This window comes from Mus pahari, chromosome 1 (genome assembly GCF_900095145.1).
Source record: "Mus pahari chromosome 1, PAHARI_EIJ_v1.1, whole genome shotgun sequence".
NCBI classification, from domain to species: domain Eukaryota; kingdom Metazoa; phylum Chordata; class Mammalia; order Rodentia; family Muridae; genus Mus; species Mus pahari.
Window position 1 is genome coordinate 146401692 of NC_034590.1, and position 22481 is coordinate 146424172.

Below are 22481 nucleotides of genomic sequence, written 5' to 3' on the forward strand. Positions count from 1 at the left end.
CTCTCCTTCCAATTCTCAGATCCACCTCACCTTTCCTGTCCCTCTCTCCCTCTCCCTGTCCCCCTTCCCCTTTCTCTGCCCCTCCCTCCACTCCCTCCCTCCCTCCCTCCCTCTGTCCAAGGTCAGTTTTTGTACCTTTGTATGGTTTGGATGCATGGGCTTCCACTGGAGCAACGCTGACTTAGCAGGTGCTATCCTTAGAGAAGACTGACCTTTCCTTTCCCAGCAGGCAACAGTTGCCAATAGCTTCTCAACTAGGAGTGCGGTTTTATGCCCAGTTTCCCTCTCCGTGCTGGGATTTGGTTTGATTTGGTTTTGCAAAGGTCTTATGCATGGTGTTCTGCACAAGACCTTCCTGTCCCTTCTATAGTTATCCCTGGGGGGCTGGGAGGGGGCCTTCCTATTTTTTTCTCTTCCCTCATTATCTTTGTGCCTTTGTTAGAAAATATAAATTATGAATGTGATGTTTATTTTCTGGTCTTTGATTTCTGATTATTGTTGTACATGCCCTCATGGTTTCAGCTCACTATTATGGAAGCGATGGGATGCCTTTTGAGATTGAGATGTGAGTCCTCCCACTTGTGTCTCCTCCATAGTTGCTTTGGCTATGTTAGGTGCTGGACATTCCCACATGGATTTTAGGATCAGTCTGCCCACTACTACATGAGAATATATGTAATTTTAGTAGTGATTGTGTTAAATCTGTTCTTCTAATTGGGAAGATTGCTGTTTAACATTGCTGTTTTCATTGGTGATGGATATACCTTTGTGTTTAAGTCTTAAGTTTCAGTGATTATTTTTGTTTTATTTTCAGTGTACACATTTAAAAAACATTTTTTTAAAAAACTATTTTGAGTTGTTTGTGATGTTGTGGTTCTTTCAAACCTTCAGATCTCAGTGTTAAGGAGAAGCTGGTTGAAGACATGCGAATGATACTAGTGGAGCAGGAGCAGACCCAGGCAGAGCAGGACTGGGTGCTCGAGGCCAAGTCAGAGGAAGCTGACTGGCTAGCCGCAGGTACAAAGCAGCTGCATCTCAAAGCTTCATTTTCCTGATTTTTTTCCTTCTCTAAAGTAGTGTCATTTATAGGAATTCATAAGTTTCAAATTCTTTCACACTTGCCTTTCCCATTGTGATGAAAATTATCTTTTTCTAAGTAAAATTATGTATCATGAAGAAATAAGTACACTGCATGCTGGGGCCAAGGGGAAGACTTAGTAATGGAGAGTATGTGTAGCTCTGTCAGGGAATCTAGGTCCAGGTCCTCGCACACATATGGCAGCTTTTAGCCAAGTATCTGTAACTTCAGTTATAGGAGATCCAGTGCCTCTTCTGATCTCAGTGGACCCCAGGCATGTACATGGAACACATGCATACATGCAGACAAACACTCATCCACGGGGAGGGGACTGTAAAGGAAAAGCAAGTTTTGATTGATAATGTGAGCTTTTAACATTAATTTGTTTGTTATTTGTACATACTCATACTGATTACATTTTTATCAACATCATTTATTTTCTATCTTGTAGAAAATTGCTAATAACTAAGCTAGTTATAGTTTGGTACAAAAGGGAATTCATGCACTTATTTTTATGACACTTCTTACATATAATTTTGTACATTTGCTGAATTAGACTCATTTACCTACATTTGGGAACCATGGCAGACGGTGACTGTGGCATATTTGTGATTGCATATTAGTGTCCTGTCAGCATGAGAGTACTCTGTAAGCCCTTGAACTGTACTGGTGCATGAAGGTTTTCAAACTTTCATAGCCATTTTCAAACTTTATTTTTTTTTTTTAAATTTTTTTTGAGAACTACAAGAATTTGTTATACGTTATTTCAGATTGAAATAAATTAATACTCTGTACTTGGAAAAATAATCTTTGGGTACATGAGAAATCCCTGTAGTTTTTGTTCACTGGGGATTTGTTAACCGCAGCTAGAGAGATGACTCAGAGATTAAGAGCATTTTTGTCCTTAAAGTGGACCCAGGTTTCGCTCCCAACATTTACATGGTAGCTTATAACCATCAGTAACTCCAGGTCCAGGGATCTTATACCTTCTTCTGACTTCCTTGTATACCAGGCTCATGTGTGATACATACATAAATACGTACATGTGTGATATACATATATTATGTATACATGTACACGTGGTACACATACATACATACAAAGTAGTCTTAAAGAATTTTTGTGAGATTCCAAACATTTCAGCTGTTGGAATAATTTTAGTCCCATTTTGGTCTGTATTTTGGGCTCCGCTGTTTTTTTCTTTCTTTTTGGCTGGTTATATTGCTACATATCATAACATTTGTCTGCACTTTAAATCAGAATTGGATAAATGGAAAGAAAAATTCAAAGATCTGGAAGCTAGAAGTAATCAGAGGTTAAAAACAGAAGCCATGGATGACATAGACATGCTTACTAAGAAATTCAGCAAGCTTCAGGACGAGCTGCAGGTATCATCTCCCTCCCTCTCTCTCCTAGCAGCTTTCTCTATCTTTTGGTAAGATTGTATTTCTGGTAAGAGAATTCAGCATTTTTTGTATTTTATAACTAGTTTTATGGGTAAAATATTACATGGGGATTAGTAATATAGAGAAAAAACTTTGCATTTTGAAAAATATCCTGGGGAAAATTCCCAAGACATAACTTATGATCAGCTAATGAAACCACATTGATTGTGTCCTCAACTTTATGTTTTATGTGTGTAATTGATGGGTGGGTGTGTGTGTGTGTGTGTGTGTGTGTGTGTGCGCGCGCGTGCGCGCGCGCGTGCGCGCCACAGCATGTAGAGGTCAGAAGACATTTTTCAGGAGTTGTTGACAGGAACTCTTGTTTCTAAGTGAAGCAACATCTTCCAGGCCAGCTAGTTCAATGGTTCAGGGTAATTCTATCTCTGCCTCCCATTTTGTAGTAGGAGTACTGGGATTGCAGATGTATGCCACCATATATATTTTAAAGCATAAGTTCTAGTATTATCTAAGTTGCAAGGCTTTGAACCTAGCATTTTTACCTTCTAAGCTCACACCCTGACACTGTATATAGAATTTTTAAGTTACTGCTTTTCCTATTTTTGAATATATTTTCTACTCCACTTTTTACTTAGCAAATATAGCTCTGGAGAAGACAGCCATTGGGAGAGTTTGATTATTGCTAATTTTTTCCAAGTTTGATTATCAAATTAGAGTAGTGTTATATATCTGAATAATGAAACATGAAAATATGCTATATAAAAGAAAGCTATTTTATATTTTATTATGTATTCTTGTTCAGGTTTAATATACTATATGGAGAATACAGTATTTGGAAGAAACAAATACTTTTTTGATGGTATTTAATAATTCCTAGAGGCTAGCATGAAACTCAGTACACATACACACACACACACACACACACACACACACACATTATTTGGAGGATGACCTTGGACTTTGATCCTCCTGTCTTTGTCTCCAAATGCTGAGATTATAAGAGTGTGGCCCCAGCCTGGTCTACAGAGTGAGCTCCAGGATAGCCAGGGCTATACAGAGAAACCCTGTCTCGAAAAGCCAAAAAAAAAAAAAAAAAAAAAAAAAAACTCACAGAGATCCACCTGCCTTTGCCTCCAAAGTGTTGTGATTAAAGCAGTGTTCCCTGAATTACTAAAATTAACAGGAAAAATTACTTTTTCTTCGTAATGATTAATTATATACTTTAGAGTATATCCTTTTCATTATGAAAATCCAAAAGCAGCTGATACAAATTATCCATTTATTGTGACAAACAGTAGTACATCAGCCATATTAAGATTGTTATTCATTGCTGTATTTGCATTTTCTGAGGTAATGTAATCTCCTATTTTACAAAGTTTGTAATTCTGATATGGAGTGCTGTCTTGTTTTGGAGTTTTCTTTGGGTTTTCAATGTCTGAAATTATATTACTATGAGAATAATCCTAGATCTATAGAGTTCAGTTTGAAAATCACTGAATCTATATTCTCTGAGCGTCTGTTCTCAATGTTCCTTTCATAAATTATGTAAGTTATAGGTCACTTTGTGTTTTAGTTTTGGAACTATGTGATGGCATTTGGGAATATTGTAGTCACTGTAACTCTTATAGAAATGTCAATTGTTTAGTTTGTCTTAAGTTCATTGGTGAAGGGACTTCATAGGAAAATACTGTTTATAAGTGAAAGCAAGCCCAGTTAATGTTTCTTTTTAAAATCTGAAGTAAATTCATATTGTTTTTATTTACTTGTTTCATAGTTTTTAAAAAGGTTAACTGGATGGGTTACATGCAGATATTATTAAAACTTAACTCTTTTGCCATTTGAAAGTAACTTTTTCTTTACCAAGGAATCTGAAGAGAAATATAAAGCTGATAGAAAGAAGTGGTTAGAAGAAAAAGCTGTCCTTACCACTCAAGCCAAAGAAGCAGAGAATCTACGAAACAGGGAGATGAAAAAATATGCTGAAGACAGGGAGCGTTGTTTAAAGCTACAGAATGAAGTGGTTGGTAGCAATGATTCATCTTTTCCCCTTGGTTTGTTAAAATTATTTTTGTGAGCTAGCCCTCCCACATTTGCTCGTGACATTCATTCTTGTGTTTTCCTACCTCTTCTCATTTCATTTAGTCACTTGGAAAATGCCTGATTGTATTTCTCTGATTGTTAAAGATGCGTAACAGTTCTCATGTTTACTGGCTGCCTAAACTTTCATTTTTAGTAAACTGTTCTCATGAGCCCAAATGGGGTTTGTTTGATTTTTCTTTTTTTTTTTTTTTGCATATGTATAACTTGTGAGATGTGTAGCTAGCCAAGAGTCTATACATTCTCTCTTCACTTGATTATTTCCTTTAGTGCTTTTTACTTTTTTATAATACTGTTTATCAGTTCTCGAGATTATTTCATGCACTAATGGAGAAAGACTTTGCCTATGTTATATTTTATAGTGTTTCAGAGCTTCGGGCCTTTCGATTCACTTTGAATTTATTTTTGTGTAGCTTGAGAGAAATAGTCTTAGCATTTTTTTCTGTACTTGGTTATCCAGAATTCCTGGTGCTAAAGTGACTGAGTTTGCCCATTTATTATGTTTTAGTATCTTTGTCAAAAATAAGGTGTTGATAACTATGTGAGTTTAAGTCTGTGTCCTCTTTGGTCCTCTTGTTTTATTCCCTGTGTGTTGCTATGCTGTTTGTGCTTATGCAGTACTAAAATGGTACTGTTTTAGTCATGGCTTTGCAGTATGACCTGAGATATCTCCACTTTGTTCCTTTTGCTGAGGATTGCTTTGGTTGTCTGTCATCTTTTGTAAAGTTCTATGTGAATTTTAGGATTGTCCCCCGTCTCCCCCCCCCCCGTTTGTGAAGAGTGTCATTGGAATTTGAAGGAACTTGGATTAAAACTGTAGATGATGTTTGGTGATGTGGTATCTTACAATATTAGTTCTGCTGATACTTAACTCTGGAGGCCTTTTGTGTTCTAGTGCCTTCAGATTCTTTGTGTTTGAACATTTTCATTGCAGACGGCTTTCACTTCCTCGGTTAGGTTTAATCTTAGTTTTTATTTTTCTTTAAAGCCATTGCAAATGGGATTGTTTTTCTGGTTTCCCTTTTCTCTGTTTATCACTGATAAAAGCGAAAGCTGCTGACTTTTTGCTCATTTGTACGCTGCTACTTTTACCTTGTTCAGGGTGCAGCTCAGTTCTATGACTGCTGTGTAGTCTGATGTGCAGAATCGTATTGTCTGCTAGTAGGAATAGTTTGACTTCTTCCTTTTCTATTTCCATATCTTATTTCTCTTGATTTATTGCACCGAGACATCTAGTCTTACTGAATAAGTGGAAAAAATGGGCACCATTGTTTTTATAAATATTTTACTTAGAAATTCTGCATCCGTGTTCACTATGGAGATTGTTTAATAATTTTTTTTTCACGTTCTTGTTTGACTTTGGTATACGTGTAATACTGGCTTTGTAAAATGAGAAAATCGAAAAAATTATCCTCTTTCTGGTCTATGGATAATTTAAGGAGCATTGGTACACATGTGCTCTGCCTGCTTGTCTGCCTGTCTGTCTTGTCTCTCTCTCTGGCTTTTTTTTCTAGATTTATGAGGACTGGAGAGATGGCTTAGTGTTTAGAGCACATACTCCTCTTGCAGAGGATGTGAGTTCAAGTCCCAGCATCCACATGACATCTCAGAACTTCCTCTCTCTAACTCTAGTTCCAGGGGGTCAGGTGCCTCTGACTTCCAGACTCCGCAGGTACTTGTACTCATGAACACATACATAAATATAACAAAAAGTATTTATTTACATTTACAATTCAAATGTTATCCTCCTTCCCGGATTCCCCTCCGGAAACCCCCTGTCCCATCCCTCCTCCCCCTGCTTCTATGTGAGTGCTCACCCATCCACTCCCGCTTTCCCTTCCTGGCATTTCCCCCTACACTGGGGCATGGAGCCTTCCTAGGACCAAGGGCCTCTCCTCCCACTGATGTTTGACAAAGCCATCCTCTGCTACATATGTGACTGCAGCCATGGGTTCCTCCATGTATACTCTTTGGTTCCTGGGAGCTCGGGTTGGTTGATATTGTTGTATTTTGCTTGCGTGTCTGTATGTATACCATGTGTTTCTGGTGGCTGTGGAGTCAGAAGAGGGTGTGAGAGCCCCTGTAACTACAGTTAGAGGCAGTAGTGAGCCACAATGTCAGTCCTGGAAGTAGAATCTGGGGCCTCTGCAAGATCAGCGAGTGTCTTAACCACAACACAGGCCCCGAGTGGGAGTTCTAGACCTGATGGAGTTCAGGCTTGAATCCATTTGCGCTTAGGAGTTTTTAGTTGGGAAACTTTATAATTGCTTAACTTTTATTACTTACTATATATTTTCATGTTTATTTAAATTGTTTATATTCTCTTCCCATGTATCAAGAAATGTCTCTGCTTATGTATTTTCTAATTTAGAATATAGTTTTTTGAGGTATGCGTTAATCCTATTTCATTATCTACTTTTCATTTTAAATTTTTCTCTCTTAAATTTGTATTTTCCCTCTAGTTTGGTTAGTTAGCTAAGGGTTTGTCAGAACTTGTTCGTAGTCTCTGCTCAGGTTGGATTTAGCATTCCTTCCCCCCCCCCCCTTCCTTCTTCACCTCTCCTTTTCTTTCCCTCCCTCTCTGCCTCCACCTCTTTCCCACTAGCAAATGACTTATTTTTTAATTACATTCTATTTAGTGTCTATATGCACTTGTGTATATGTGTGTACATGCATATAAACACACAATGCAGCTCATGAGTGGAGGTCAGAGGACATCTTGAGGGCATCAGCTCTCTACCTCTATGATGTGGATTCTGGAGTTTGAACTCAGGCCATCAGCCTTGCCAGACCTACTGAGACATCTCAGGACCTTAGTTTTTCTAAGACCTCAAGGTGTGGCATTGAGTTTTGAGATTTCTCTCATTTATTTATTTTTGGGCTGGGCCTTACACATGCCATTCTCATCTAGGATAATCTAAGATCACAAAGTAGTTTTAGTTTGCATTTCCTCAAGTGCTGTGATCGTGCCTGATGTAAATTTCAGTTTGAGCTCTAGGTGTTCCTTCTCCAACTTGCAGATGACAGCTTTATTGCTGAACTGCCTTTCCAAAGCTATGTGTCTGATCCTCTTTATGCCCTTAGGTGATCTTTCGCCGGCCTCCTAATGATCTGACACTGGCCAAGTTCCTAATCTCCGCACACCTGGATAAGGCCTTCTCTGAAAGCATGGGTTGATAGTTGTCCCACCCTTGAGTGGTCCCTGATGGTGGAAGTCCCTGACTCTGTATTTCACTGCAGATGATGACTCAGACTACATTTCTGCCTTTGACTACTGTGTTTTTCTGATTCAATTTCCTCCTTCTGGCTAAAGGTGTCCTGTAGGCCATGTTTCAGTGAGTCGCTTGTAAGACTCGTTCTGGTTTCCCAGAGGGCCTAGGGTGGTCAAACTGGACCACATAGGGCTTTTTAGAACTGGTTTTGTTTTGTTTTGTTTGTTGCTGTTCTGGTGGTGTGTCAAGAGGAAAGGGAGACCACTGCCTCCTTCCTCTGCTGATGCCATCAGTGCCCTTAACAGGACTTTTGACTCCCTTTTCTCTTCTCTCAAGTGCCTGTTACAGAAAGTACAGTGCAATGTTTTCTGAGGATATTTTAAGCTGTGGCTCTGGCCCTCTGCCTACATTTCCTTGTGGTGGGCTCTGGTCTTTTTGTTCTGGAGAAATGTCTACTTTCCTCTGCAACTGAAACTAGAAATTGTCAGTGTTGACTGACTCACCTTTTAATGATAATTGCACCAACTCTTTCCATGTTATTCCCCAGAGATGCTAGCAGTTTCCACATTTGGATTTTCTATGTGCTTTAATCTAACACAATACTTAATACTTGTTTGAACCTGGCACAAATGAATTTTTTTTAATGTTCAGTTTTCCTTGGATTAATTTTCTTTTATGGATATGTGTATTCTTCTTCTTTTTTTTTTTTTTTTTTTTTTTTTTTTTGGTTTTTTCAAGACAGGGTTTCTCTGTATAGCNCTGGCTGTCCTGGAACTCACTTTGTAGACCAGGCTGGCCTCGAACTCAGAAATCNGCCTGCCTCTGCCTCCCAAGTGCTGGGATTAAGGGCGTGTGCCACCACACCCAGCTGAGTATGTGTATTCTACATGTATGATTGTGTAGTGTGAAAGTGCCTGGTACCTTCAGAGGCCAGAGGGTATGTTGGATCCTCTGGAACTAGTATAACACATGGTCATGAGCTGCTCTGTGAGTGCTAGAAATTGTACCCAAGTTCTCTAGAAAAGCTGCCAGTGCTCTTTTTTTTTTTTTTTTTTAAATTCCTTTTTTTTATCACTATTTTTATTTTTTTTTTTTTTTTAAATTCCCCCCCACCCCCACCCCCACCCCACGCTCTTAAACTCCACATTTTATTTCCCTCCTGGTCAACCCTCCAACTGTTCCACATTCCACATCCCATATCTCCTTCTCACACCCCTGTCTCCATGAGGATGTCTTCACCCTCCACCCCTCACCTCCCACACAACCAGACCTCTAAACTTCCTGGAGCCTCCAGTCTCTTGAGGGTTAGATGCATCTTCTCAGGCTAAACCCACGAAGCAGTCCTCTGCTGTATATGTGTTGGGGGCCTCTTATCAGCTGGTATATGCTGCCTGGTTGGTGGTCCAGTGTTTGAGAGATCTCGGTGGTCCAGATTAATTGAGACTGCTGGTCCTTCTAAAGGGTTGCCCTCCTCAGCTTCTTGCAGCTTTTCCTTAATTCAACCACAGGGGTCAACAATTTCTGTCCATTGATTGGGTACAAATATCTGCATTTGACTCTTTCATCTGGGTCTTTGGGATGACAGTCATGATAGGTCCCTTTTTGTGAGCGCTGTATAGTGTCAATAATAGTGTCAGGCCTTGGGACCTCCCCTTGAACTGGATCCCACTTTGGGCCTGTCACTGGACCTTCTTTCCCTCAGGCTTCTCTCCATTCCCATCCCTGCAGTTCTTTCAGACAGGAACAATTTATAGGTCAGAGTTTTGACTGGAATGGCAACCTATCCCTTACTTGATGTCCTGTCTTCCTACTGGAGGTAGACTCTACAAGTTTCTTCTCCCCACTGTAGGACATCTTAGCTAAGGCCCCTCCTTTTGAGTCCTGAGACTCTCTCACCTCCCAGGTCTCTAGTACATTCTGGAGGGTTCCTCCAACCTTGGACCTCCCAAGGTTGCCTGTTTCTATTCTTTCTGCTGGCCCTCAGGGTTTCAGTCCTTTAGCCCCTGCCCTATACCACATTTTGTATATCCCCCCCCTCCTCCATCCCCCTCCCTCCTCCCTTGTGATTGCTTTCTTCTCCCACCCAAGTGGGACTGAGGGGTCCTCACTTGGGCCCTTCAGCTTGTAGACCTTTTTGAGTTCTGTGGGCTGTATCTTGGGTGTTCTGTACTTTTTTTTGACTGTTATCCACTTATTAGTGAGTACATACCATGCATGTCCTTTTAGGTCTGAGTTACCTCACTCAGGATATTTTATATTTTCTAGTTCCATCTACTTGCCTGCAAAACTAGGCATGTCCTCATTCCTTGTAGCTGAGTAGTATTCCATTGTGCATATGAACCACATTTTCTGTATCCATTCTTCTGTTGTGAAAAATATCTTTACCAATTTTTATCCCCTTGATCTCTTTTTGTTGTCTTATTCTTTTAGCTAACACTTTGAGCATTATATTGAATAGATATGGGGAGAGTGGGAATCCTTTTCTTGTCCCCGATTTTGGTGAGATTGCTTCAAGTATGTCTCCATTTAATTTGATATTGGCTGTTGGTTTGCTGTATATTGCTTTTATCATGTTTAGGTATGGGCCTTGAATTCCTGATCTCTCCAATACCTTTAACATGAAGGGGTGTTGTATTTTGTCAAATGCTTTTTCTGCATCTAGGGAGATAGTTGTTTAATTTTTTTTCCACGACCATCTCCTTAGATGCAGAAAAAGCAGCCAGTACTCTGCTTCATTTTTCTATTTTAAGTTACTATGAGGTGTGTCACATTTGTTTTACTGTAGTTTTATTTTTTATTCAAATATTGGAAATAATATTATAAATACTATAATTATAATTATTTATTGAAAGAAATTTTAGTAATCTAATTTTTTGGTAGATGGTATAAAAATATGATTTATAGAAATTTATTTATTTTGAGTCAGGCTCTCACTGACTAGTTTGGCAAGCCTAGAACTCTTTGTGTAGACCAGGCTAGCCTGGAACTGAGAGATTGACTTGCCTCTGACTACTGTTCGTTAGGATTAAAGATGTGAACCACTGCTCCTGGCATATATACTTAAAAAATGAAATGGTGTTTTGTATTTTATAAGCATTTCATTCACACATGAATGCATAATATATATATTATTCATGTGTTATATTTAATAAAATCTCAATACATTCTTAGATTACAAAGATATATGTTTGATTTTTCAGTTAGTTTTTTAGGTTGGGAAACAAGGTAATGGGTTCCATTTTGGCATTTCATACCTGTCATTACACTTGAGTATTCATCTTTTGTGCTTGTTGTCCAGGAAACACTGACAGCACAGCTGGCAGAGAAAAATAGTGAGCTTCAGAAATGGAGAGAAGAGCGTGACCAGCTGGTCACAGCTGTAGAGACACAGATGAAGGCTCTGCTCTCCAGCTGCAAGCATAAGGATGAAGAAATCCAGGAACTAAGAAAGGCTGCAGCAGAGAGCACCGGGACAGTGAGTGGACGCTTACTCTTTCTGCACCTTCTTGTTGAAAATAAGGCGTCCTCAAAATTACTTCTCAGCTGTATGTACTCAGTACATCAGAAAGGAACCAAACGCTTTAGCATTTTGTATATTTTCATGGTTTTTGATTTTTTTTTTTTTTAGAGTTTATTATTATAATTGATTAGTCAATGTGTAAAGCGTAACAACTTCTCTTGATACTTTTCATACTTCCCAGATTAAATAATTAAAAGTCTATAATTTAGGATTATCTTTATCTTAAAAATCTTAGAAAGGTGGTTCAGCATGAAGTTTTGGTGAGTCTTACAGAATTAGACCCACCCTTAATTAAATTTAATTTTAAAAATTTGAGGTGGTCGGTCTCAGTGTAGCTCTATTTGCCCTGGAACTTGAGATATAACTGCCTCTGCTAGGAATAAAGGCATCACCACCAGTGCACCCATACTAGCCCCCCCTTCATTTTAGTGATAAAAAAAGTACTTTTAAAGTAAGTATAGTGATGGAGAGGCATCAGGAGTTGGCAAAGCAGTTACTTTTTTAGTTGGAGTTGGAAACCCTAATCAGGGAGCTTGTCTTTTATAGATAGCTCATCCTTATAAGCCATCGGGGCATATTTGAAGCTTGGGAGACAGATGGAAATAGATCTGTGTGTTTAAGGCTAACCTGGTCTACGTAGCAGGCTCCAGGCCTGGCAGGGCTGCATAGTGAGACTGTCTCCATCAATAAAATAGGGAACACTGTCTTCTTAGCATCATTCAGTTCTAACACAGTGCTTGCGAGTTGCTCTCTCTCCATATGAGTGCAAAGTAGAATCTCTGTTACTTACCAAAATTAGGGAGATGACATGGGCACAGTTGGATGGCTGTGCTATGATAAATATTGGAGTTTATTAAGTTAAAACATTGTATTTCTTTATGAGTCACATAAGTAATGTTTTGGAATAGGCTCCATCTTTAAGGAAAATGGCATGAAGACTGGTTTGTAAGAAAAGATTTAGTTACTGTTTTCTTTTTTTCTATTCTTAATGTTGTGGTTGCTTTACTAAGCACCCTCTAGGTTCGTTACTTTATTTTTATTTGTTTACATATATTTTGTATGTGTGTATGTGTGTGCACACATCGATCACAGCATGTTTCTGGAAGTCAGAGCAGAAACATAGGGAATTGGCTTTTGTCCTACAGTGTAGGTTATAGGATCCAACTCAGTTCCAGTCTGACATGGCTTGCTTGGTGGCCTGTGCCTTCGCTTGCTAAGCCATCCTGCTAACCCACCTCTAGTTTTTCAAAAATTATTTTACCAAAATTGCGATTCAAAGTTCCAGCTAAAGCTTAACATTTGTTAAGAAAATAGAACAGAATAGAAGGCGTGCAGACACGGCCATTCTCAACTGCATAGGTCAGAAGATAACATTTAGGACTCAGTTCTTTCTTTCCACTATGGGTTCCACAGATTGGAGATTCTACCTGCTGAGGCACCTGTCCTGTTTTTGCCTTTTGCTTTTAAAGGCAGGATCTTACTGTGACCTTGAACTCATGATTCTCCTGTTGCATTCTCCTGAATGCTGATTACAACCATTCACCACCATACCCAGTGAAAAGTGATCTCTAAATTTAACTAGACAGTTATAACAGAAGCAAGTGGGTTCAATCTTTCAGATATGTCTCCGACTGAGAAGAGGCTGGTGGTAAGTTGGCCAGCCATTCCTGAGTCTAAAGATGAGAATGCTGAGGGAATGAAAAGTGCTTTATGGGTGACTGTACTCTGATAATCAGTCTGTGCCCAGCTTCATTTTTAAAATTCTATATGGTATTGTTTTTTTAAATTAAAAATGATTTTCTTATTTAATGCTTCCTTCTTTTAGGAAAACCAAACCATGAATCTCAAGCCTGAATATAATGGATCAGTTGATCTTGGTGGAGTTGAAACTGAACCTCAGTCAACAAGTTTTGAAATTTCTAGGAATACAGCAGAGGTTGGTATTCAGCAATGCAACCAGTTCTTTGCTCTCTTTACCTACTCTGAATCATCTGCAAGTATAATTATAAGTATAATATAATCAAGTATTGTAGGTACCTTGCTACATAATTAACTATGTATATGCTGATATATGTGAAGGAAAATTAGAGGCTCTTGAGAATGTAGATTGTCTTTTATTTACTTACTTATTTCTGTTTTAGTTTCTTGGTGTTATTTGGGGATGTAGGCAGTATGCATGCCACATGGCACATGAGGAGGCCAAAGAACACCTTGGGAGTTGGTTCTGTTCTTCTGTAGCCTGTGGTGATGAACCTCAGGTCATCTTATGTGCTTTTGCTTCCTCCTTAAAATGTTCATAAAAATAAACTTGATGGTCAGAAAAAGATTCTATAAAAGATAAAGGTCAATATTTGTTTTTATTATACTTTGTATTGAAATTGTATTCATTATAATAACTATCACCAAGCTCTTATAATGAACTCCATTGGGTTTAGGGTTTTGCGTTTAAGCAGAATTCCTCAGTTTGGATTATGAAATACATAAATAACATTCTATACTACCTAAAATAATTTCAGTTATTTAAAAAATATATTGAGCTTACTCAGCATTGGGAATTTTGATAAATACTTAAGGGTACAAACAAAAATGAGACGTGATTAACATTTGCATGGTCAGGAATATTGGAGAAAAGTTACTCCAATATAGAGTAGTGTTAACTATTGGAAGGATAGAAGGGACCCCCCTCCCACACCCACCCCCAGCCCCCCACCTAGCTTGGGATGCTGTGGGCCAGATTAGAGAACACAATATCATGATAACACTCCTGCTCTTCTCTTGCTGCTCATATATGATGGAACATTACTTTCCCCATAAATGTATGTACTTTGTCCTAAAAATCTCTTGGTTCCAGATTCCTATTAGTAATTCCAGCAGTTACTGTCTATTTTGTAGTTTTGGAAGAATCAAGTTTGACATTCTCTTCTGTGTCTTTTTATTGTCCTTGTGATATTGACACCATCAACGAGGCTGAAAGACCGAGTGACTCGTTTTGCATAGTGCACAAACTAGTGGCAGGAATTAGGTTTGGCACATTGTACTGACTAGCTTTGTGTCAACTTGACACAGCTGGAGGAGTTATCACAGAGAAAGGAGCTTTAGTTGGGGAAATGCCCCCATGAGATCCAGCTGTGGGGCATTTTCTCAATTAGTGATCAAGGGGGAGAGGCCCCTTGTGGGTGGGACCATCTCTGGGCTGGTAGTCTTGGATTCTATAAGAAAGCAGGCTGAGCAAGCCAGGAGAGGCAAGCCAGTAAAGAACATCCCTCCATGGCCTCTGCATCAGCTCCTGCTTCCTGACCTGCTTGAGTTTCAGTCCTGACTTCTTTCGGTGATGAACAGCAATGTGGAAGTGTAAGTTGAATAAACCCTTTCCTCCCCAACTTACTTCTTGGTCATGATGTTTGTGGAGGAATAGAAACCCTGACTAAGACACACATTTCAATGGGTGAAGTGTCCTGAAAGCATCCCAGAGAGTCCAGTGGGCTGGATGGAAGTGGTGGTACTCCTGTAATTGTGCTCTTTAGAACCATGGTCTCCTGTAACCTCCAGTGGCTACAGAAATCATCGAAAGGAAGGAGAATGAAAGACTCCTTTCCTAAATGAAAAAAGTCACAAAGAATTTGTTGCCGGATTTACATCTATTATAATTGGTATGCGTGCTCAAACTACCAAATTTTTCCTTGGATGTTTCTGTCTTGATATCTTTGACGTTTTGTGGGTTTTGTGGTGATGTCCAGTGAACTTTTACCTATATCTCTCTTAGGTTCTTGATAATTTATGTAATGCCAGTCTCTTAAATTGCCTCCAACTTATTTGATATTAGGAAGTGAACCCTGACCCTATTTCCCCCTATTTTAATATACCATGTGTAACCTGGAGAGTGTAGATATGTCAGTCTTCTGTCGGTTCTGGTGCCCAACATAGTCATTTATCTTTCTCAAGTTAGTCTTGAATAGCATTTGAGAAAATTGATTCTGTGTGATTTATAGATCCATGTTACAAAAGTAAATGGTGCCTTCTCCCATTTTCATATTGTTGTAGGATGGATCTGTGGTTCTTGACTCTTGTGAAGTGTCAACAGAAAATGTACAAACTACTCGATTTCCAAAACCTGAATTGGAGATTCAGTTTACACCTTTGCAGCCAAACAAAATGGCAGTGAAGCACCCTGGTTGTGCCACACCAGTCACAATTAAGATCCCCAAGGCGCGGAAGAGGAAGAGTGGTGAAGTGGAAGAGGTCAGTAGTCATCTGGGTAGTTAGTTATGTCTGTGGCCCAGATCTGTTCATGAGAGCTCACTCTAGATACGGGAGCTTCGAGGTCCTCAGAAAGCTGTGCTTATTTGTTTATTCCCTTACATATTTCATCTGTAGTAGGTCACATGATGCTGGATCTTACCCGACTCCTATTTCAGTACACTAGTGTATTCCAAACTAGTTACATCACCTCCACTGGGATGGAAAATATCTGATACAGAAATGACTGAATGGACAAGCTTGCTTGATCAATGTTTTTGTCATTTAACTAAAATCTTAAATCTTTATGGTCATGGGAAGTTTGGAAAATAAATTCTTTTCCATCAGCCAGTATTAGGATTCAGACCTTCACGTAGTGGTGGGTAAAAGCTTTTACAACTTGTTAGTGCAGCCTCCTGATGGTAGGGCTGCTGGACTTTGCACTGCATCTTAGCCACATTAATGTGGAGAGTCACATAAACCCTCTGATCCTTGGTTCTCTGAAGCAGTGGATTAGTGTTTTTAAAAATACTTCTTTTTCTCTCTTTCTGTGGGAGGTATATAGTAAATGATTATATTTACTTTTAAAGTTACTTGTTTTAAGCTTAACATGTCTGGAAAAAAAAAAAACCTTTCCCCAATTTTCTTTTACTTCTTTAAAGAGTATTTTTAAAGCTGGTGAAAGAACAAAAATAATAGTTATCATACTCCTGGCTGGCTGTTAGGTAATCCATTCCTGAGCGGACATTGTTGAGCATAGCTTCCCTGTGATACATAGAGTGCCTTGAGTATTTAGATTTTTAACATTTTTTCCCCCCAATGGTAAGCACATTTTAAATACGATTAAAATATTTAAATTTTATCATCTATACTATATTGACGTTTCATTGGCACATCTTTTCCTTCTACTATTAAGAAGAAAAAGTTAAAATGCAATTCCCCCCCCCTGTTTCATTTGTATCAGATGTTTTCATCTGTATCTCAGAAAAGATTTTCTGATGTTGTAGTTTTATGATGCTGAAATGTGAAAATGTTATCTGATTTCATTACATCTTCACTGTTGTAATAAATCAGCTCTTGGGCCACTGTGAAAATCTGTTTGACAGTACTACATTCTATTTCATTAACTACTCTCAAGAGCTCTTTATTGAGCAATCCAAATGTGATGGTCTAGCCTTGCTGTCTTTCCTTATTTGTTTCCCATAATGACTGTAAGCCCTTCATGTAGTCTGCTTATGACCTTGTGCCTTCTGCTTTGTACCCTGGGTTCTGATGTTCAGTGGCGCTCGCTCCTCTACTGCCCAGCTTGCACTCTCCTCACCTCGTGTACACTTGTATTCTTCTGACTACAGCTAAAGTGTGGCAGTTCAATTCACTGAATACTCCTGCTCTGAAATGCTTCATCCCATGTACATTTCTCTCTCTCTCTCTCTCTCTCTCTCTCTCTCTCTCTCTCTCTCTCTCTCTCTCTCTCTCTCTCTCTCTCTTTTTTTTTTTCTTTTAAGAAAGACCTGTTTGTTTGCACTTTAAGTGGATGGGTATTTTGCCTGTGTTTGTTTGTGTACCATATGGAAGCCAGAGGAGGATGTTAGGTCCCCTGGAGCTGGAATTACAGATAGTTATTACCTATCGTGTGGGTGCGGGGAATTGAACCTTGGTCCTTTGAAAAAGTAGCTCATGTTATTTTTGCTGTTTCTTGAGACAAGGTCTCTTTACATAGGCTTGGGTGCTAGAACTAATTATGGAGACCAGGCTGGCCTTGAATTCACAGAGATCTGCCTGGCTCTGCTTTCTAAGTGCAGGAATTAAAGTTGAGTGCCAACACTCAGCCATAGAACAGTCAAAGCCATTGTTCTTAATTGCTGAGATGAACCATCTCTCTAGCCCTGGGATCATCTTATTTCCCTATTTTGCCTTTGTGAAGTTTCATTTTTCTTTTGATCCTACCAGATTTCAGTGAGAAATCTAAGGCATGTATGTTTTTGGAGATGGGAAGTGATTATGTAGAGCTGCACATACAGTTCAGATGAAATACCCTTGGAGGTTCTCCACCTCATTTCTAAGCTCACAGTTTGGCCCATGGTTTCTTAGCCTCAGCGCAGCTCATGGCTCTATGCTAGAGGCTTCTTTTTTTATAAGGCTTTGTGATTTTTATTTTGGGCTTTTACCCACTGGTTGCCAATAATATGATCTTTCTCTCTAGTAGCAAAAACGACCTAATAGCTTCCAGCATTGCTACTGATTTTTAAACAGTAGCTGACCCTATCCTGATTAGTAAAGTAGTATTTACGGACATTCTTCTTGAATCTAAAGAAATTATTATCAAGAAAGTAACCAGTACTGTTACTACATTCATTACTTGTAGCACTTGGTGAAATGTGAAAACAAGAATTCAACACCCAGAAGTAATTTGAAGTTTCCTGTTTCAGAGCATAGAAATTCCCCTGTCAAAAAGGAACAAAAGGTTTGCCCTCCTTCCAGTTGACCATTTCTGTAGTTTACATGATAAGGCAGGAGCTTAGATTTAAAATTTCAAATTTTGAGTAGTAGTTTTCTTATGTCCACTTACAGTTGTGTCCAGTTACAGCTCAGTTTTACACATGTAGTTCACACTGGGACGTAACCGTCAGCATTTGCTCACTAGCAGTCACTTCTTCATGGGTTCACTTTGCTCACGTGAGTTGTCAGACTCGTTCTGCCATCGTTTAGACCCTCGATCTTAATATACGGACTTAATACAAATTCCTTCAATTAACAATGGCCACTACTGTTTCCATGTAACCATTTTCATTATCAGTGACAAAGTGTTTGCTTTTAGGCTTCCTTATGTCCAACATCTAAGAAAACTTACTCTTTACGGAGTCAAGCATCTACAGTTAATGCAAACGTAGCCTCTAAAAAAAGAGAGGGAACACTACAGAAATTTGGAGACTTCTTGCAGCATTCTCCAACAATTCTTCAATCAAAAGGTTTGTGGAATAGTTAAATGACCTTATTTAATATGTGCAGAGTGCTTTCTAATGTCTAGTTGTACATACACTCAACAGTGTAGTAAGTCTAATGCTTAAAGCAGACAGGCATTATCTTATTCTGGATACTATGGGAAGAATTGGATTAAAAAAATGATGGATGTTCCTACATGTTCACTATTTATTGGAGTAGAAAGGCTAACATTTAAGTAACTAGTCTAGGTAGGGCAGATGTACCATAATATATTTATTATATATTATAATATATAGCAGAAGTAAAATAAAATGGTTGGGCAGTATTGGAGGAGAGACAAGGCCAGTCAGAATGATGAGGGAACTTTGGGAAAGCTTTTTTAGGAAGGGAATGGAATATGGGTATAGAAATGTAGGGCTGCATCCTTCCACCCTTTGGAAATAATGCCTGTTAGTATTGTGTGTCCATGTGGTGGTTTAGGTTTTGTCTTACATACAAACAGTATATTGGCTCAGAGTTTCACATCATAGTCCATTATTGGAGTGTGGCACTCATGCAGAGACCATGGAGGAACGGTGACATGTTATATATAACATGCCTTTTTTGAATATGTAAAATATATATATACACATATATACATATATGTACACACACATACATAATACATATGTGCATATTCATTACAGGGAATAGTTTTAATACTGAAGAATATAGAATATTTAAACAGTATAAAGTGTACATGAAATTCCAGGTAGGAAGAGTGTGTAGAGAGGTTTGGTGGGATTATCTGTGTGAGAGCAATAAGATAAATTGGAGACCAAAAGTGGGGAAGATAGGGAAGGAAAGACGAGAGTCACAGTTGAAACGAGACAGAAAGTACTTTGTGAAGACTAATGAGGTTGCCACACTTTCTTGATTCTGTGCCTTTAATGCCTCAGAAAATTTAAAAATTTCTAGTCTGTTTCCTAAAATCTGTCTACTATGAATTGGGTGTGGGGTGGGTGTGTATGCACATAAAGAGTTCTTGGTTATATTGTCATTGTGGTCATCTTGAAATATGGCTATCAAAGCAGATCCACCATGTTACTTCTTTATTCATTTATTTTATTTGGTTTATTTAGTGTTTTGAGTTTTTGAGATAAGGTCTTCCTATATAGCACAGGCTAGCCTGAAACTCAAACTCTTCCTGCCTTATCCTCCCAGGTTTCGGGAGTGTGTGTGTGTGTGTGTATGTGTGTGTGTGTGTGTGTGATGCCTGACTTTAGTATGTTACTTTTAATTTACACACAATGACTTAGAGGCAGACCTAAGTCATTGAAGGTGCTAGAGTCTCAGTGATACTGTGTTGCTTTTCTCCCCTCTCCCTGTTGAATGTTAGTGGATGTATTTATCAATTATCTAGTCATTTCTTGTCACCATTTGTATAGTGCACTGTTTTTCTTCTTGATTTCTATGTATTTGTCATTAAGAATTTCAAACCTTTGCAGTTAGAAAATTAACACAAGAACTAACATGTTTGTTTATAGCAAAAAAGATCATTGAAACAATGAGTTCTCCAAAGTTATCAACAGTAGAAGTAAGTAAAGAAAATGTATCCCAGCCAAAAAAAACCAAACGGAAATTATACAGAAATGAAATTTCATCTCCCATCAACATATCTGGCCAAGTGGTAAGCTATTTTATTTTTCAACAGTGTAAAACTATACATTTTCTTTTTAATTCCAAAGTATTTGTAACAGTTTGAATTTTATGATTTTTTTTAATTTGTTTTTAAAAATCATTTTATTTTTAATATGGGATACTGTATATATACATACCATATACATGCCTGGTGCCTGTGGAGGTCATAAGAGTGTTGGATCTTGTGAAACTGGCATTACAGACATTTGTGAGCTTCCATGTGGATGCTCTTGTGAAACAGCCACTCGTGCTTCTAACCTCTGAGCCATCTCTCCAGCTCCTGTGGTCTTAAACTCTTTTCTTTAGCTTTCTGAAGATGGGTGTTATACTTTTGGTCTCAGGTATATTAGCCTTATAGTACTTAAATATAAATATAATAATGTATAGTATATATACATACAAACATGCATACATACACACACACACACACACACACACACACACACACACACACAAACATGCATCATGAAGTGACATTTGAAATTTTACCAGAGTAATATTTCCATCAATAGATAACAACTAATAATTTACTTACTTTTAAAATCTATTCTTCCTTGTGCTATCATTATTACAAGAGTTGTGTAAGTCTGGGTTCATGTACCTGTTAGAAACACAAAATTGCTATTTCACCATTTTCTCTCCTTCTTTAAGCCTTCCATGATTTTGTTTTTTTCTTGTTTTATTTTTATTTTTTTATGTGTATGCATGTATGAATGTGCACCATGTGTGCAGAACCTTTCAAGGCCAGAAGGGAATGTTGAAACCCCTACAACTGGAGTTATGGAGGGTATTGGGCTGCCATGTGGGTATTAGAAACTGAATCCAAGTTTTCTGCAAGAGCAGCTGTGTTTTCAACTACTAGGCCAGCTCTTTCATCCTGTTTGTGTTTTTGAGATAGGGTCTCACTATGTAGTCCAGGATGACCTCAAACTTGTAAGGTTCCTTCTGCCTCAGCTTCCCTGATGCTAGGATCATAGGTGTGTGACCGAATGCCTAGCTTTCTGTAGGCCTTTTTTAAGAAAAGGAGGTGTTGTCACTCTGATTCATTGTCCCCATGAGAGAAAAGTTTTCATTTGCTTAGTGGGTAAAAGTGAAAGTAGAAAAATAATTAAGAGATTTCAATAGGAAGTGACCAAAACCACCCTAAGAGTATTGATTTGCAATAATAGTTATCAAACCTAAGGCTGGCATCAGAAGGTACCTAGAAAGGATTTAGTGCAGTTACCACTTGCTATTTCATGTACTGTTCAACTCGTCACATTTCCTGTCTGAGGAGTGCAGTTTCCCCTCTTAATTGAAGGAAGATTCCTAAGTCTACAGAGTGGTTTTGCTATATTAGAGTATAGTATGCTTTCCATTTAACATTGGACTCCTGTTGCTGTGACAACTGATGACTTAAAACTGGTTTGAGGTGTCCAAATATTTTAGTAAATATTTCAAACTTAGATCTGCCTTGGATTCAGTACAGACTATATAGGTTTTTTAATTCTTGAATTAGGGAATGTTGAATGAATCTTTTACAAAATCTGTTTTCTTTTACATGTATTTGTTTAGAAAAAAATGAAATCTAATATATTTATTATAGTCAGTGATTAAGCACATAGTATATCACTCATAAGTAAATTATTTTTACCTATATTTGAAAAAACTGAAATTGTTAATTTCAGATTTTAATGGAACAGAAAGTAAAAGAAACTGATCATCAGATTCTCAAACGACGGCTTCGAACACGAACAGCCAAATAAAGTTTCAGTGTAAAGTTGATATTCATGGTCATTGTAAATTGTAAGTTCTAAAATTTACTTATATATATGTATATTTTATGATGTATTAAATACCTCTGTATAGATTGGTATCTTGTATATAATTTTAATTCAATAAATATATCAATAATGTACCAGTGTACTTTATAAGGCTCTTAACATTTTTCTTTATTGTGTATGTGTTTGCCACAGCACACATGTAGAGGTCAGAGGGGAACTGGTAGGAATCTAGATAGAAGTCAATTCTCTCCTTCTGCCACGTGGGTTCTGGAGATTGAATTCAGGTAGTCACATTGATGGCTCTGGAATATACATATACACATTGGTCTAAAGCAGACTCTTTAGTTGGACATTTGTGTCTTGTTAATCTGTGGGGTGAGAAGTCCACTCCTTACTCTCAGTTGCAGGTACCCTCATCATGTCCAGTTATCAGTGAGGCATTGAGGAAAGAGCAGTGCCATGTCCTAGGACTCTCAGGGCAGCAAGGCCGGCTCTGGGCCTTGTGAAATCCTTGTACAGGGATAGGTCACTCTGAGTGGTAGAATAGTT

The 22481-nt window shown here is 38.3% G+C and overlaps 1 protein-coding gene across 1 annotated transcript in view; it reads left to right on the top strand.

Annotated features, from left to right (window-relative positions):
* Kif20b (kinesin family member 20B) overlaps nucleotides 1-21914 on the top strand; it is a 51663-nt gene extending 29749 nt beyond the window's left edge. Inside the window, exons 21-29 of the mRNA XM_029536420.1 lie at nucleotides 892-1017; nucleotides 2339-2466; nucleotides 4346-4501; nucleotides 11089-11265; nucleotides 13136-13246; nucleotides 15352-15549; nucleotides 18365-18515; nucleotides 20016-20158; nucleotides 21837-21914. Coding sequence (XP_029392280.1) covers nucleotides 892-1017; nucleotides 2339-2466; nucleotides 4346-4501; nucleotides 11089-11265; nucleotides 13136-13246; nucleotides 15352-15549; nucleotides 18365-18515; nucleotides 20016-20158; nucleotides 21837-21914 — 1268 coding nt within the window. The remainder of the gene's footprint in view (nucleotides 1-891; nucleotides 1018-2338; nucleotides 2467-4345; nucleotides 4502-11088; nucleotides 11266-13135; nucleotides 13247-15351; nucleotides 15550-18364; nucleotides 18516-20015; nucleotides 20159-21836) is intronic.
* The last annotated feature ends 567 nt before the right edge of the window (nucleotides 21915-22481 follow it).